This window comes from Canis lupus, chromosome 9, assembly GCF_003254725.2.
Source record: "Canis lupus dingo isolate Sandy chromosome 9, ASM325472v2, whole genome shotgun sequence".
NCBI lineage: Eukaryota > Metazoa > Chordata > Mammalia > Carnivora > Canidae > Canis > Canis lupus.
In genome coordinates this window covers 11,114,598-11,130,562 of record NC_064251.1, presented here as the reverse complement: position 1 = coordinate 11,130,562, position 15,965 = coordinate 11,114,598, and the positions used below count along the sequence as shown (strand labels likewise).

The window sequence follows — 15,965 nt, the reverse complement described above, 5'->3', positions numbered from 1 at the left end:
AATAAGGCATCAGCATATAGATATGCTGGGGGAAAAATCCACATCCTGATGTGTCAGTCACCTACCATAGTGGAAAATTTGAAAGAGATGGAATAACACAGGAAAACTACATTACTTCAGCTTTTTCCTGAAACTTGACTCTAAAACATTATAAACTTCCCCTGCTAGCCTGCTGATAGATAACTACTAAAACCATTTACTAAACGGAGTATTATTCTTTATCCAGTTTTATAGGTGGAAAAATTTATTTTTATTATTTGGTTGTCTTCTCCTGTTTTTACATCTTAGATTTGTTTTGTTTTTCTTTTTGTTTTTAATGTTTTGACTGAAAAAAAAAAGTCCTATCACACTCTGGCACTCACAGTGATAAGAAAACTTTTCTTTCATGCTTTAATTTCAAGAAGCGAACCCTTGCAATTGTGCAGATCTGCTGTCTCCAGAGAGCCATGCCACCTAATGTCGTTCTCATTTCATTAAGTGAACTGAGAACTTGTTCTGTCTCAACAAGCCTCTCCGTGTCTCCGGTTCTTTCTGCCTGTGCTTCTCCCAACATGGCAAAATCTGCAAAATACAAAAAAAAAAAAAAAAAAAAAAAAAAAGAAGCAATTCATAAAATGCCACTTCGGATGGACCTTATGGAGCTTACTGGAGGAGTTTGTTTTACCAATGATATCAGAGTCTTCTGCATAACTGTAGGCATTATGTGGTATTATTGGCCGCTGCCCTGAATCAGAAAAATCAATGAAAGTTTCATTCCTTGAACAAAAGGAGTAGAAAGGGGCTCTCAGATCATTTGGATACAGACAATACATTAAAGAGGTTACGATGAATATGCAAAATAACATAGTGCCTAGATGTCACTTGGAAACTTGGTAAAGGAAACAACAATCTCAGGTGCTCACCTAGAGAAACAAGCTATAAATAGACATGCTATCCACTGAGGGTTAACCGTTCATTGTTGTTACTGGAAAGATCTCAAATCTGTTGACACCATTTGAGGCTGCACTGTCTTGGATATACCCCACAATTTCTAGATACCCAGGATGTTGTTCATTGTGTGGTGCTAGAATAAGCCTGACATCAAACCTCAAAAAAGCACACACCCATAAATGTGTAATCACAGACACAGAAACACACCATTCCAGTTACTAATAAAAATGTAAGGATCCTATACAAGATAGTCAACAGTACATTAAAAGAATAATTCTGAGATCTTCTGCTTCCACTTAGTTGCAAGAGACTGTCACCTTTCTTACCAAGAAGAGAATAGTGCCTGCTATTCTGAACTGATCAGATACATGAAAGCACAAAGACAGCAAAATAATAATAATAATTTTCATAGAGAGAAGGGCCATTCCTAGGGGAGGCAAATTTCATGTTAGGGGCACAGTAGAAGAAGGAAAGAAATTTAGACATGAATGAGGAGAGAACAGTAAACAAACACGGTCACACGGCCTGGCAGGACAGACTAGAGTCACGTGGTACCCAAGTCATAAAATGAGTTTACACCTTTTACCAACTCTTTCCCATGAGAACTTCACCAAATACATGGGAACAAAGGCTGGAGATGGGAAAGAAGAGCTAAGAAAGATACACACCAAGTCACATAGAGTCTTGTGCAAGATGTCATCAAGGTCCATGGGGTCTTCCTTTGTGAAAGAAATCCACCAGGGGCTGGCTACTGGACAAATGAGCAGAGAGAGATATACTGAGATAGAGTGGACCTTGGCTGGGTACATGGTAATGTCTGAGTGTAGGGTGGTAAGGTGGAGAGATCTCTCAAGACATGGTAAGCTGTAGTCAAGAGTGGAGAGTCAGGTTAATTCCTTAGTAGTAGAAAAACTGAAAATCCCCCCCAAAATAAAAAATGACAGCAAGATGAAAATCAAGGAGATATCTCTTCTCCTCTTCCTCCTCCTCCTCCTCCTCCTCTCCTCCTCCTCCTCCTTCTTCTTCTAGATATCTTTTCTTGTTGAGAAACTTGGCAGTGGAGCAGTATCACATAGAGAGAGGTCTAGAATTTTGTCTGTGCTGGAATATGATTTTAATGTCAATAAGAATACTTAGACCCCTGGGTGGCTAAGTGGTTGAGCATCTGCCTTCGGCTCAGGTCATGATCCCAGAGTCATGGGATCGAGTCCCACATTAGGCTCCCTGAAAAGAGCCTGCTTCTCCTCCCTCTGCCTGTGTCTCTGCCTCTCTCTCTCTATGTCTCTCATGAATAAATAAATAAAACCTTTAAAAAAAACAATATCTAGGAAATCCACAAATATCTGTACATTGAACGACACATTTATAAGCCAAGTGTTATAATAATCTCTCATCAAATAGGGTGTATCATTGGAAGTGTAAAAATTATTTAAAATAACCAAATAGAAATTTTGTAGTTGAAACATATAATAACTGATTTTAAAAATTCACTGACAAAAACAAAAGCTCAACAGGTTTCTTCCAGTGGAAGAAAGAAATCAGGGAACATCACAAAAGATAAATTGAGATTATTAAGAAAGAAAAAGGAATGAAAAAAAAAAATGAAGTCTCAGAGAAACGTGACTCACTATCAAGCAAACTAACATACACTACCATGTACGTTAATGGAAGTTCCAGAAGGAGAGTTGAGAGAGAAGGGGTCAGAAAGTATAGTGGAAAAATTAATGGCTAAAAACTTCCCAAATTTGATGAAAAACATTAACTACAGATATAAGAAGCTCACCAAACAGGATAAATGCAAGAAGGATGAATGCAAGAAGCAGCAGGATAAATGCAAGAAGGGGCACCTGGGTGGCTCAGTGGTTGAGCATCTGCCTTTGGCTTAGGTCGTGATCCCAGGGTTCTGGGATCGAGTCCCTCATCAGGCCCCCCACAGGGAGCCTGTTTCTCCCTCTGCCTATGTTTCTTCCTCTCTCTCCATGTCTCTCATAAATAAATAAATAAAATCTTAAAAAAAGGATAAATGCAAATAGATGAACACCTAAAGACATCAGAGTCAAATTGAAGCCAGGGACAAAGACAGAATCTTGAAAACTGCCAAAGAAAAAAACAGCTCATCATACATGAGAGATTCTCAATAAGATCTAAAGCTGACTCCTCATCAGAACCCCAGGCCAACAGGCAGTGCGAGAACGTAATTGGAACGCTTGAAGAGAGGAATTGAAAGTAAATATTTTGTCTGAAATTGCTCTTGGGAAACAGGATGAAGGTAGTCAGCCTTGGTTAGAAAATGGGCCATCTTTAATAACAAGGCAAAACTAGCAATAAAGGGAGCAAATGTGACAGGGATGTATTTTGGCTTTATTTATCCTTGTTTAGGAATGGACTTGCATCTTATGGAAATATATAACCGCAGTAGGTGTTGTGAATACATTTACATGATCGTTTTCGTGCATTTTATTTACCTGATTCATCGATAGCTGGTTTTCCTTCTAGTTTCAGGAACACTTCATTCAAAGTTGTCATGGAAACACCGTAATTCTCAATTCCCAGGCTAGGACATCTATCCAGATCCTCATAAAGTGCTGAAGAAGACACACACAAGCGAACTGAGTCACAACGTCATTCAAATATACATAAGATGTATATTTGTGAACTGAGGACAACTTTGCAAACTAAAAAGGACAGATGCATGAAATTATACTTGTGATATGTCAGACATTTAAAAACTAACATTTCAGAATAAGTAAACTTACTCTTCAAATTCTATGTTATTTTTAATTTTATATTGTTAATAGCGTCTATATTAACTTCTTTTAATCAAATGCTAATTTATATTTACTTATATTAAGATCATTTTACATTTTTTTTTCTGACTTGCTTTTAACATTTAGTTACCAGTGGAACCTCAAGTTTTTTCAACTCTAATGAACTGAAGACTCTTTTCCAGGGCCATTTGTGCTTTAAGCGGCCCAAGGGAAAGAACTAATTTTTTGAGAATTAGTTGGATGGTGCTGAAGCTTTTTCAGTTCAAAAGATATATGTTAAAGGAAGTACATAAATTATAAATCATTTTTTTGATTTCTGCCTTTGACTGTGGAAGAAAAAATTCACAAGATCTCCTAGAGAATGTACAACTGACCCAGGGCATCTTGGAATAGTCAGGAACTGGCAGGCAGGACTCCTGCTAGCAATTCAGTATCCAGTCATTCTTTAGTTTGTTCACCAAAAATACTTTTGGTTTTCTAAAAACAATGAACAATGCCCCTGCCTGCATGGATCTGAAAAATAACATTTAATTAAATGAAGCTTGGATAAAAACCTAATTACAGAAGTCCTGAGGCTTCCACCTGCAGCTTCTAATTGGGCAAAAGGATAAGTTAAAGGCTTTTCATCTTGTTAGAGTAGCATATACAGAAAAGCAGAAAAGAAGATTCAAACTGCTAGTGAGCCTTATGTGTAATTCTTTATTTTACCTAAAATATTACAAATCTCCTCTAAATTATAACTAGTATGAATACCCTAATTATAACATTAATTAGGGTTCAACTAACATTTTGCCTGATAGCTCTAAGGAATACTTGCACTGTCACCACAAAATGTATACTTGAATGACTTTGTGGGGTAATTTATGTGTTTGATAACCACACATGGCCTGGTTAATTGCTTCAACCACCTAATGTGGCTCTCATTGTGCCCCATTACCAAGTAGTAAATCTTCCGGATGACATACATTACAAGTAAACTTTTTCTTTCTTTTTAAATTAAACTTGAGATTATTTTATTTTATTTTATTTTATTTTATTTTATTTTATTTTAGGGAGAAAGAGTATGAGAGGGGAATAGAAAGAGAGAGAGAGAGAGAGAATTCTAAGCAGACCCCACACCCAGTGCAGAGCCTTACCCCAAGGCTTGATCTCATAACTTTGAGATCATGACCTGAGCCAAAATCAAGAGTTGAATGCTTAACTGACTACCATCCAGACATCCCTTGAGATAATTTTAGATTCACATGTGGTTGTAAAAAATAATAGAGAGATCTGTACACTTCAGTCCATTTCCCCAGATGATAATATCTTAAAAAGTCACAGTATGATATCACAACCACGCTATTGACATTAATACAATCAAGATACCGAGCACTTCCATCACCTCAATGATCATGCTACCCATTTACAGCTACACCCATCTCTCCTGATACCCTCTTCTCCCAATCCATGCCAACTATTAATCTGCTTTCCATTTCTATAATTCTGTTATTTCAAAAATATTATATAAATATTGTCCTACAGTATGTAATCTTTTGGAATTGGGTATTTCCACCAAGCATAGCTCTCTGAATATTCATCAAGGTTGTCGCATATGCCCGTCAGTAGCCTGTTCCCTTTTATTTTGTTGAGTGGCACTGCACATCATGAATGTACTACAATTTAACCATTTACTTGTTAAAGGGCATCTGGGTCCTTTTGGCTATTGTCTGTTCCAGATGAAGCTGCTGTGTGCATGTACAGGTTTCTGTGTGCATATATTTTCATATCTCTAGGATAAATGTCCAGTAGTGAAATGATTCAGTTGTATGGGAGTTGCATGCTTATTGCTTTAAAGAAACTGCAAGCTTTTTCTCAGAGTGGCTGTGCCATTTTATACTCCCATCAGCAATGTATGAGTGATTCATTTTGTCTATATCCTAGCCAGTGTTGGATAGTATCACTGTATAAAAAAATTTTTTTAGCCATTCTGCTAAGTATGTAATGAGATCACATAGTGGTTTTAATTTGCATTTCCCTATTGACATATGATACTGCACACCTTTTCATGTGCATCTCTGCTACCTGTACATCATCTTCAGTGAACTGTCTCTTCTTATATTTTTCCCATTTTCCAATTAGGTTGCTTGTCTTTTACAGTTAAGTTTTCAGAGTTCTTTATATGTTCAGATACCAGTCCTTCGTGAAGCTTGTGAATACTTTCTCCCAGTCTATAACTTGTTCTATCATCTTCTTAACGGGATCTTTTACAAAGCATTTTTAAAAATTTTGATGGAGTACAACTTAGTTTTTTTCCTTTCATAGGCTGTGATTTTGGTGTCATGCCTAAGAACTCTGCCTAGTAGTAGATCCTGCAGGTTTTCTTGTTCATTTAAAAAAATTATGGTTTTACATTTTATATTTATGTCCATCATTTACATTAAGTTAATGTCTGTATAAGGTAAGAGATTTAGGTAAAGGTTCTTTTTATGCCTGTGGATCTACTTGCTCCATTTGTTGGAAATGTTATCCTTCTTCCATTGAATTGTTTCTCCACTTCTGTCAAAAATCAGCTAGGCATATCTGTGTGGGTCTACTTCTAGGTTCTAGATTCTGTTCTATCTAGCTTTGTGTTGATCACTCTGCCAACTGCACACTCTCTTGATTATTCTAGTTTAAGTAATGCTATAACTCTCTCCCCTGGCTCACCACAGAGTGACCTGACAAAAACCACAGGTGCTTTCTTCAAAAGAGTTGATGGGGGCACTCAGAATCTCTGACCAGGCTGATTTCTGGGTGTCTTCTGCAGGAAGCCAGTCTGTGAAGACTGAAACAACATGCCCGCTTTATCTGGTGCAAAGTATCAACAGAAAGTATCAAGGGAAATGAAAATAAAAAGAAAAAAAATCAGTAGAAGATGTTCCCCAAAAAGGGACAAGATAATTGTCCAGAAATAGACCCTCATGAAATGAAGCTACATGATTTACCAGACAAAGAATTCAAAATAGCTGTCATAAAAAAAAAAAAAAAAAAGATGGCTGTCATAAAGTAGACTTCTATGCTTTGGCCTAAAAACCCCAAAGTTATCACAAAAGTCTTGTCAAGAGAAGAATCATGGGACTGTTTCATGTAATGGTAAAGCCAGAGGTTTTCAATACTTTGTGTTCGTTCACAGTTATGAATACTAGAATTTCTGCCTCTGTAGTCACACGACTACAAAGGGAATGGGAGATTTAAAAAGGCTCCCTAAAATACCCAGACATTGAAATACAACTATTAGATTATAATATTTCTCACTATAGACAAAACCATCCAGTTACTGTATTATTCTTTACATTGTGTTTCAAATACCTGCACGCATTGTAAGCTCTCAATATAAGAATTACCATTGTTTCTATGAATATTATTTACATATTTCATTTCATAGTGTACATTAGTACATAGTACATTACCTGGAAATCTATTTGTTCTTTCTAAGGGCAATGTGTAGACAAGTTTTCCTTCACTTTCTGCTGATAATTTGGCATCAGGGATGTGCTGTTTAATAAGCGATGTTATATTTTCCTGAACATGCATTTCATTCAACTGCAAACTGGCATTTGAAAAAAAAAATCTATGTTATTTGACACAGTCTTCAGTGGCATGAGGAAAATTACTAGCTTCTAAGGGACAAAGAAAAGTCAATTAAAATCTAATGCAAGAGATAGGTCATTCAAACATGAAATGAGAGAACAACAAAAAAAATCAGATCATATAAATGTAATGGGAGAAAACAGAGGGAACTAGTCAGAAGTACTGGTCTGGTTATTCTGGGGTGATGTCCAGACAAGGTTGATATTGACTCAAGTCCTTACAAGGAGAACAGCACCAGAGTACAGATACCAGAGACACAACCAAGACTATACAAAATGGAAAGGTGTCGATTTTTGGAAGGGAGTTTAAGTTGGATTAAAAGGATTATTGTATTGGACAAGAAGAAGGGATTTTTGATAGGCAAAGACACAAGGCAAGGTTCCATTACTTGGTTTACTCTTTTGTACAAATTTATCAAGTTATTAGTATGTGACAAAAATTTCCCTAAATGCTGAGGGTACAATGGTGAATGAAAGAGCATTGCTCTACACTTACGGAGTTGACTTCTAATGGGGAGACAGGGAGAAAACAAATAAACAGATAACTAATAGATTAACAACAGTGGTAAGTGCTATGAAGGAAATGGGTTGCAGTTAGAAATTAATTGTGGATGAATGTGGGTATGGATGGTTGAGATCACTAAGTTTTGCTTTCTTTGTATGCTAACCCAGAACTTTGGCTAAGAACAAAGTATCATAGAGAAAACTAGTGTATCCATTTAAAAAAGCATGGATATTTCCCCAGTGTAGAAAAACAAACAAAAAATGTATTAATCAAGGTTATAAATATGTAGCCGACAAAATATCAGGGGTGACATGGCTTCTAACTTAGTTTTGCCATTTGAAATATGTTACTTAACCCTGTAAGGAACCTTGTTACTTAACAGTTTGCTCTTTAGCAGAAATGGAATGATTCTCAACATCTAAAGTTGCCCTGAGAACTAAATAATAATGATGTTTTAACTTAGCAAGTCCTTTAAAAATGGCTATTTTATTTGATCAAATGCTTATACTGAAATTATACTCTTTATTCATAACTATTAAGACCATGTGAGAATATGTATTATTTTTAGAAGCAGTGAAACCCCCTGAGGGAATGAAGCAAAAACCCCAAAACTCATAATTGTTCTCCATCTTATTGTTTCTCCTTGAAGTAAGAATAGTTTAAGAAATACTTTTTGGTCACTTACAAGAACTTGTGTGGGTCAAAGAGAGACCTGCATGAGCAGCACATGTATTCTCTCTCCAGGAGTGTGTACCTTGGAAATGGGGGTCAACAAACTTTTGCTGAAAATGGCTAGATAGTAAATATTTTAGACTTTGCAGGCCAGTAGATCTCCACTACAGTTATTCAACACTGCTGTTGTAATGTGGAAGCAGCCATAGGCAATATCTAAACACACGGGTGTGGCTGTGTTCCAATCAAACAATATTTACAACAACGGGAAGTGAGCTGGATTTTGGCTCATGGGTCATAGTTGGCTGACCCTGATTTTTTTAAAAAAAATATTTTATTAATTTATTGGAGAGAGAGAGAGAGAGAATGAGCATGAGCAGGGGGGAGAGGCAGAGGGCAAAGTAGATTTCCCGCTGAGTAAGGAGCTGGATGTGGGGCTTGATCTCAAGACTCTGGGATCATGACCTGAGCAAAAGTCAGTTGCTTAGCCCATTAAACCATTCAGATAACCCTGGCTGACCTGATTTAGAAGAAATAAGGCAATTTACACAAAGTATTGTCTAGGAACACTTGCTGATTGGGTAGGGATCCTGATTAGCATTTTTTATTTTGAGGACATTTCTGTTACCATGCTTTTTGTGCTAGGTGCCATGTAATTTACTCCTCTACAACCTTCACTTGCAACTAGGAATTGTTATTCCCACTTCATAAGGGAGAAAACTGAGTTTCAGAGATTTTTAATTATCTTCCAAGGAGCAATTGAAACAATGTGGGATAGGAAATGAAATATTAGAACAATACACAGAGCTGGAAGATTAATAAAGGCTGCATGAGATAGCACTCAAACAATGCTTTAGGACTGAACAGGTGGTAATGGGTCCAACGAAACTGCCAGCCTCAGCAAATAACCTCAAACAAGGTGAAATGTAAGTCATGACAGGACATGTGCAATGAACAATGAATTTTTTAAACTAGTTTTGACTAATGGCTATTGAATTGGCTAAGGGCAAATAATATGGAAATCTTAATAGTGCGGGCCACACCAGCATCACACGACTACAAAATCTGGATTCTGGAAGGTAAAAATGGTACCATTAAAGATTTTTTGTTTGTTTTGTTTTATTGTTGTCATATATATATATATTTCTTTTTAAGGTATAGATGGTTTAAATCAGAGCTGTACTTTGGACAAACTGACCAATTCACAAATATATTAAAAAGTAATTTAAAATATGGATTTGGATATTAGCCTTCAGAGTTAAAAATATCCAGGTACGGTTCTGGCTCTATCACTTATGAATCTAGGGAGACTCTCTGTTCTTCTGTAGAGTAAAAGTAACAACAGTTTCTATCTCAAAAGACAAAAAGATTTAAATAAAATAATGCTAAGTATCTTATCTCTGGATGACTCAATAACAGCTAGAACATGCTATTTAAAATAATGATAAAAATAAAATGAAGAGGATGGAAAGAAGAGGAAGCACAAGACAAGATGTCTGGAAGAAAGAGTGGAAACAAGGAGCCTACTTAAAAAATTATGTTAATAGGTGGGTGAGAGAGGAGGAGGGTGATAAGTACAATGTGTCAGGTATGAGAGTTCCCTCAATCCAAACCTTCCTAAACAAACAATGTATTGTGGATATATTTTCTATCACATTTATCTCCATTTTTTTGTTAAATTATCTTATATTTTCTTTTTTTTTTTTTTGAGAGAGAGAGAGAAGGGGCATATGAGTGAGAGGAGGGGCAGAGGAAGAGAGAGAGACTTGTCAGCAGGCTCCACACTTTCACAACCCCGAAATCATGACCTGAGCAGAAATTAAGGGTCAGCCACCTAACCTACTGAGCCACCCAGGTGCCCAAGTTATCTTATGTCTTCAATCTCTATCATCTACTCATCAGTATCCCTCATATATACACACAGCAATTCCATTTTGTATACATGTATCACCAACATCTGTATATGCAAACATCTGTGTGGAAAAAATCAAGTGTTTCTCGTGTGTTGTAATGTGCTGCATCATGCATCATGCTTCGCTAGCTCATTTCTCATTTTCCCAGCCATTTTGAGTGGCTCTACCTTAAGTGATATCCAATGCCCCATTTCTTCTTTAAAAATAGAGAAGAACCTGCACACTTCAGCTTCCCGCTGGAGAGAAACACTTTCCTATCTGAAAAGGAAGAAGAAAAGAAGAAAGTCTGTAAGCTTGTTAAGGAGTCGCCCACTGTTTCCCAAGAAAAGACAGGTAATCATGATCCAGCTCTAATCTAGGAGCTTCTGCCTATTTAAATCCAGGGCTTAATAAAGACTCATGGAAACAGGCACACTTTAGCCTTATTTGTATACTTCAGGCTATTGTTTTGCCATCCAGCCAGCCACGGAGGTGATGTGGATAGATCTTGTAATACAGACTATCATTGTGTATTTTAATGGACCAAACACTAAAATTATTTGAACATTTCAATTTGATTCACCTTAATTTGGTGTAAGTATTAGAATAGACTCTCATTTCACAATAATCGACTTTCCTGGCAGATCATGCCCCAGTGTAATCAAATGATAAAATTCGGAGAGACACATGGAAATGGTTGGGAGCGAGACTCTTTGGGCTCCGTTCATAGCATTACCAGCTGTTCAGATTTCCAGGTACAGCCAGATGACCACATTATAAAATACAGCTGCTCGGAATACCAATCCATATTTCTTAAGTCTCATGAAGACCTCATCATGACACTTAGTGAAAGCCAGCAGTTACCAGCCAGGATGTCAGCCTCATCCATGAACTGGGTACTGAAGAGGATCACACGGTCTGCTTTCCGCTCCCTCAGGAGGTTCCAAACTTGGTGCCTTGAAAAGGGATCCAGTCCAGCAGTTGGTTCATCTAACAGGAACACCTACCGAGGAAGGATATATATCAAGAGTGTCTCCAGTAAGGCGCAGTTCTTCCAGAAAACATGGAGAAACCATATTACTTATTATTTAAAAGGATATTGATGTTAGGATCTTGTTATCCTATTTAATGCTCTATCACAAATATTTTATCACAGACATCCTTTACAAATAAAATATTTGAACTACTACTAAAAGTTTCATTTTTAAAACTTTGAATTTACCTCTAAATTTAGTCTGACTTACCTGAGGATCTCCTAAAATGGCAGTTGCAAAGCTGAGTTTCCTTTTCTGTCCACCACTTAAGTTCTGAGCCAGGACATCCTGAATATTTTTCATCTCCAATTCCAGTAAAATTCTTTGTATCTAGCCAAATGACAACATTTATGTCACACACCAAGATTTCTTTTCTTTTCTTTTCTTTTTCTTTAAATTTGAAAATACAAAGTTGTAATGTGTAATGGTTAAAAGCATGGATCCTGAGGCAGACTGCCTGGATTTGAACACCATGCCGCTCTAACTAGCTGCGTCATCTTGGGCAACAAGCTTGTTCTTGAACTTCAGTTTTCACATGTATACAATAGGGATGATCACAGTACCTATTTCATAGAGTTGTTGTGAGGAACAAATCAATCATTATATTTGAAAGTAAGGCTAATGCTTGGCATGTAGTAAATTATACATCAGTGTTAGCTATTATCTAAAATTTTTTTTGCCCAATATTTAGACATGATTTGCACAAATATAATTTAAATAGAGCATAAAGAACTCAGTGCAAATAGAGTCAACAATCTCATTTTGGCCAATACATCAGTTCTTATATATTGAGTACCTCTTTGTCCAGTTCATGTGGTCGAATTCCTTTTATTTTAGCAAAGAGCCTGAGATTTTCTTTCACAGTGAGGAAGTCAAAGTGTACATTGGATTGTGGACAAATTCCAGTGAGCTGGCTGATATTCTCCAGATCAGTTATTTCTGAAAGTTTATTGTTATAAATGGTGACTGAACCTATAACAAAGGTTAAAAGTTAATATCAGGATCATGCTTGAATTAAGATATTTCTAGACAGGCTCTTAACTTTAGAGGATACACTGATGATTACCAAAGGGGAGGGCCCTGGGGGGTTGATTGGGGGAAATAGGTGATGGGGATTAAGGAGGATGTTTGTGATGAGCACCAGGTATTGCACAGAAGTACTGAATCACTATATTGTACACCTAAAACTAATATTACATTGTATGTTAACTAATTGGAATTTAAATAAACACTTAAAAAAGAAAAGCTCTTTCTAGATGAAAAATCCCTATATATTTATTAACTACATTTTAGACACATGATTTTCTCTTCCAGGGTTTTTTAATTGGCACTACAACTTCCATTATAGTTGTGTGGTATACTGGAAAGGAGAAAAAAAAAAAAAAAAAGAAAGTCCCATCTGCAGCTTTTCCTATCAAGATCTCATCCATTTATCCACTGCTCACATTTAGTTTGGTTATGTAACAAAGAGAATCCTAGCAAATGGGATAAATAAACACAGAGGCTGTGAAGTTATCTCTGCACCAGGATTTGCCTTCTCTTTGTTTCTGGGATCATGAACCCCTGGGTGAAGAATCCCAACCAGGCTCTTAGAGGATGAAAGTCCATGTGAGCAGAGAGAAGCAGAATTCCTAACTGCAGCCCTATATATGTGAGTGAAGACACGCCAAAACATCCAGCACCAGCCAATTAAGTCCAGAGAGAAGCACTGCCAGTCGACCCCAGAACCATAAGAAATAATAATTTTTATATTAGGCCATTAACTTGGGGGATGCTTGTTATGCAGCAAAAGCTAACAGATAAAAGTTCAAATGTCAAATAATAACTAATGACCATGACAGTGATTCTCATGAAAGACTCAAATTTCATGTATAACAATCAAATATGTCATACCTCATAAGCAAGTTCTATAAAATAACTTCCAATTCTCCATAGTTATCTGTGTTTATGATTGATGATCAGAAAGACTTTATATTAACAACTTGATTTATATGTTGACCTGACTTTGGAAAAAAAAACTCTTACCTTTGGTGGGAACAGATAGCCCGCTAAGAATGTTTAACAGTGTTGATTTTCCAGCACCACTGTGACCAAGTATTGCAGTGATTTGGCCTTCATATATGTCAAAAACCAGATCTGGGAGTGGGGTTGGGGGGGAGAAAGGAAAAATGGATGGGAGAAAGGAAGGAAGGGAAAGACGTAGGGAGACAGGAAGGAAAACAAAATTACAAATAAAATTGTATTACAAAGCTAATGGATTGCCTTTTTATTTCCTCAACCATGTTTTCTAAATATTAATACAGTGGTTGGTAAAATTCAAAATAAAAACAGTAGAATGTGTTTTATCGGTTTATATGCCTATCCTGTTTTGAAATTTTGAAAAAACTTGGTTTCACAGAAGGAAACACATCTAATACTCCCAGGTTCATAGACATTACCTGGTATATGGTGGGTGGATGCTAGTATGTATGGACTAAACAATATATTAATGGTTCAGTAAATTATTATGTGGCTAAAAATCCTTTGAGATAAATTGCTCTTTTTGCACAAAAGAAAAATATTCAGTATCTACAACAGCTTTGAAATTACAGAAGGAAATTTGAATTTGTAGGGAAAAAAAATCCAGAAAACCCTTAAACTACCTCAGTGTTACACAATACACCTTTCAAGTACCTTTGATTCTAAAACATAATCAATTTTTTCTAACTTTTATGTAGTCAAAGCATGTGTTAGAAGGGAAATTTTATCATGGGGCTCGAATAACTCATTTCAAATTTGAAATGCCACCACTAATTACTCACAAAGCACACACACAAAAAATGGAATTAAAATCACAAATCACTATCAATAGAATAACTAAATGTTCTTTTTTCCCCCTACCTTTCAAAGCTTCTATTTTATCAGGCTTTCCTTTATATTCTTTTGTAACATTTCTAATTCTGAAAAAAAAAGAAAAGATATTTCAGGATATGACAATTTTCTTTGGTTTGTACTTCTAATTTTGGTTGCCAGGATTGGATAAATCTTATCATCAGGGTACAGAAAGCTCTGGGATTTCACTCTTATGAAGTCATGCTTGTGGGAGAGAATCACCTAGAATACTGCTTCTCATTCCTAGCTGTTACATTAGCATCACCTGATGAGTTTTATAAATTTACCTATGCTTAGATCCCATCACCAGATCTTCTGATTCCAAAGATTAGGCAATGGCCTGGCATTAGTATTGAGAACCAGGATCATGTCTAACCTGCAAAACCAAGGAAGCTAGATCAACAGGTAACATGGACATCCAATACTGAAAGGTTCATTATGAACTACTGGCACAGATTGGAAGTATCTTTGGTTTACCTTGAGTCAAGGTCTCCAGAAGTTGGTAAAGAGGTACAGGGGTGCAGTATGGAAGAGATGCAAAGACTGCAACAGTGACAGTATGGGTTTTATAATCTTATCTAATTGACCTCACACTATACCATTTAGTAGCTGTTACCTTAACCAAAGTACTTATTCCAGGTAAGTTTCACCTTTTGCAACCTGAAACATTTTTTTTTAAGATTTTATTTATTCATTTGACAGAGAGAGCACAAGCCATGGGAGCAGCAGGTAGAGGGAGAGGGTTAGGGAGAAGCAGCCTCCCTGCAGAACAGGGACCCCGGATTCATGACCTGAGCTGAAGGCAGAAACTTAACTGACTGAACCACCCAGTCACCCCTCAACCTGAAACTTTTGAGTGTTTTAGGGTTGTGCTGAAGGACGAGTAAAATATTTCATCTTGCATGTATAACAAACATAAAATGGTATCAGATTATGATACTAGAGAAGAATAGAATTCACATACGCTGGGTGCTATTACAGATCTGGAGCCCTAAGCACTTTATTGGTTTTATTCTATTAGGTAAATATGTAATTCATAAACAAAATCAAATTTATGCTTTTTATTTTGTCATCTAGGATTCGGGCTCCACTCATATTGAATTGTTTGATTAGATTCTTCACTCTATTTTAATCCCATTTACCATAGCACTTAGAGTGGGTGAGATGCTAAAGAGATAGAAGAAATACAAAAAGAAACATAGAAACACATTAAATGAAGCCATTGCTTTGCTTCCTCCCAGCTGCTCTGCTGGAAGTTAAACCTAGCTTAAGTCACAGGACAAATGTAAGAATAGAAGATAAATATGGAACAGGCTAAACTAAAAACTGACAGGGCCCTAAAAGCTCTGTAGGCTGGAGTAATCTGAGACCATTCACAGAGGACTGACAGGTGGGGATCACGTGGACAAGTAAAATGTCAACAGTCAGGGGTCTTGAGGACTTTATTCCTATTTTCTTATCTGGAAAGAAAAGTTGCCAGCACCAAACAAAAAACACATCTGGAAATGCATATGTGCAGGACACCCTATGGCTCCCCTTCCTCAATTCCCTTTGTGTCTGTGTTCAGATCCTTCCTCCCTTCCTCCCCCTACTCTTTCATTCTCTTCGAAAAGGCAATCCATAGGAGAGGAAAGAGAAGTTTTAAAAATTGTGAGAAAAAAATAGGGAGTATGATAAAGGAG

At 36.7% G+C, this 15,965-nt stretch overlaps 1 protein-coding gene across 5 annotated transcripts in view; it reads right to left on the bottom strand.

Annotated features, from left to right (window-relative positions):
• Positions 1-15,965, bottom strand: part of LOC112652897 (ABC-type organic anion transporter ABCA8-like) — a 76,341-nt gene that overhangs the window by 29,378 nt on the left and 30,998 nt on the right. For all 5 annotated transcript variants that reach the window (XM_025436529.3, XM_025436530.3, XM_025436528.3 and 2 more), the window contains 9 exons: positions 14,293-14,351; positions 13,438-13,548; positions 12,209-12,384; positions 11,623-11,742; positions 11,243-11,381; positions 10,567-10,657; positions 7,130-7,269; positions 3,396-3,515; positions 363-561 (listed from right to left, as the gene is read on the bottom strand). In XM_025436529.3, coding sequence (XP_025292314.1) covers positions 363-561; positions 3,396-3,515; positions 7,130-7,269; positions 10,567-10,657; positions 11,243-11,381; positions 11,623-11,742; positions 12,209-12,384; positions 13,438-13,548; positions 14,293-14,351 — 1,155 coding nt within the window. The remainder of the gene's footprint in view (positions 1-362; positions 562-3,395; positions 3,516-7,129; positions 7,270-10,566; positions 10,658-11,242; positions 11,382-11,622; positions 11,743-12,208; positions 12,385-13,437; positions 13,549-14,292; positions 14,352-15,965) is intronic.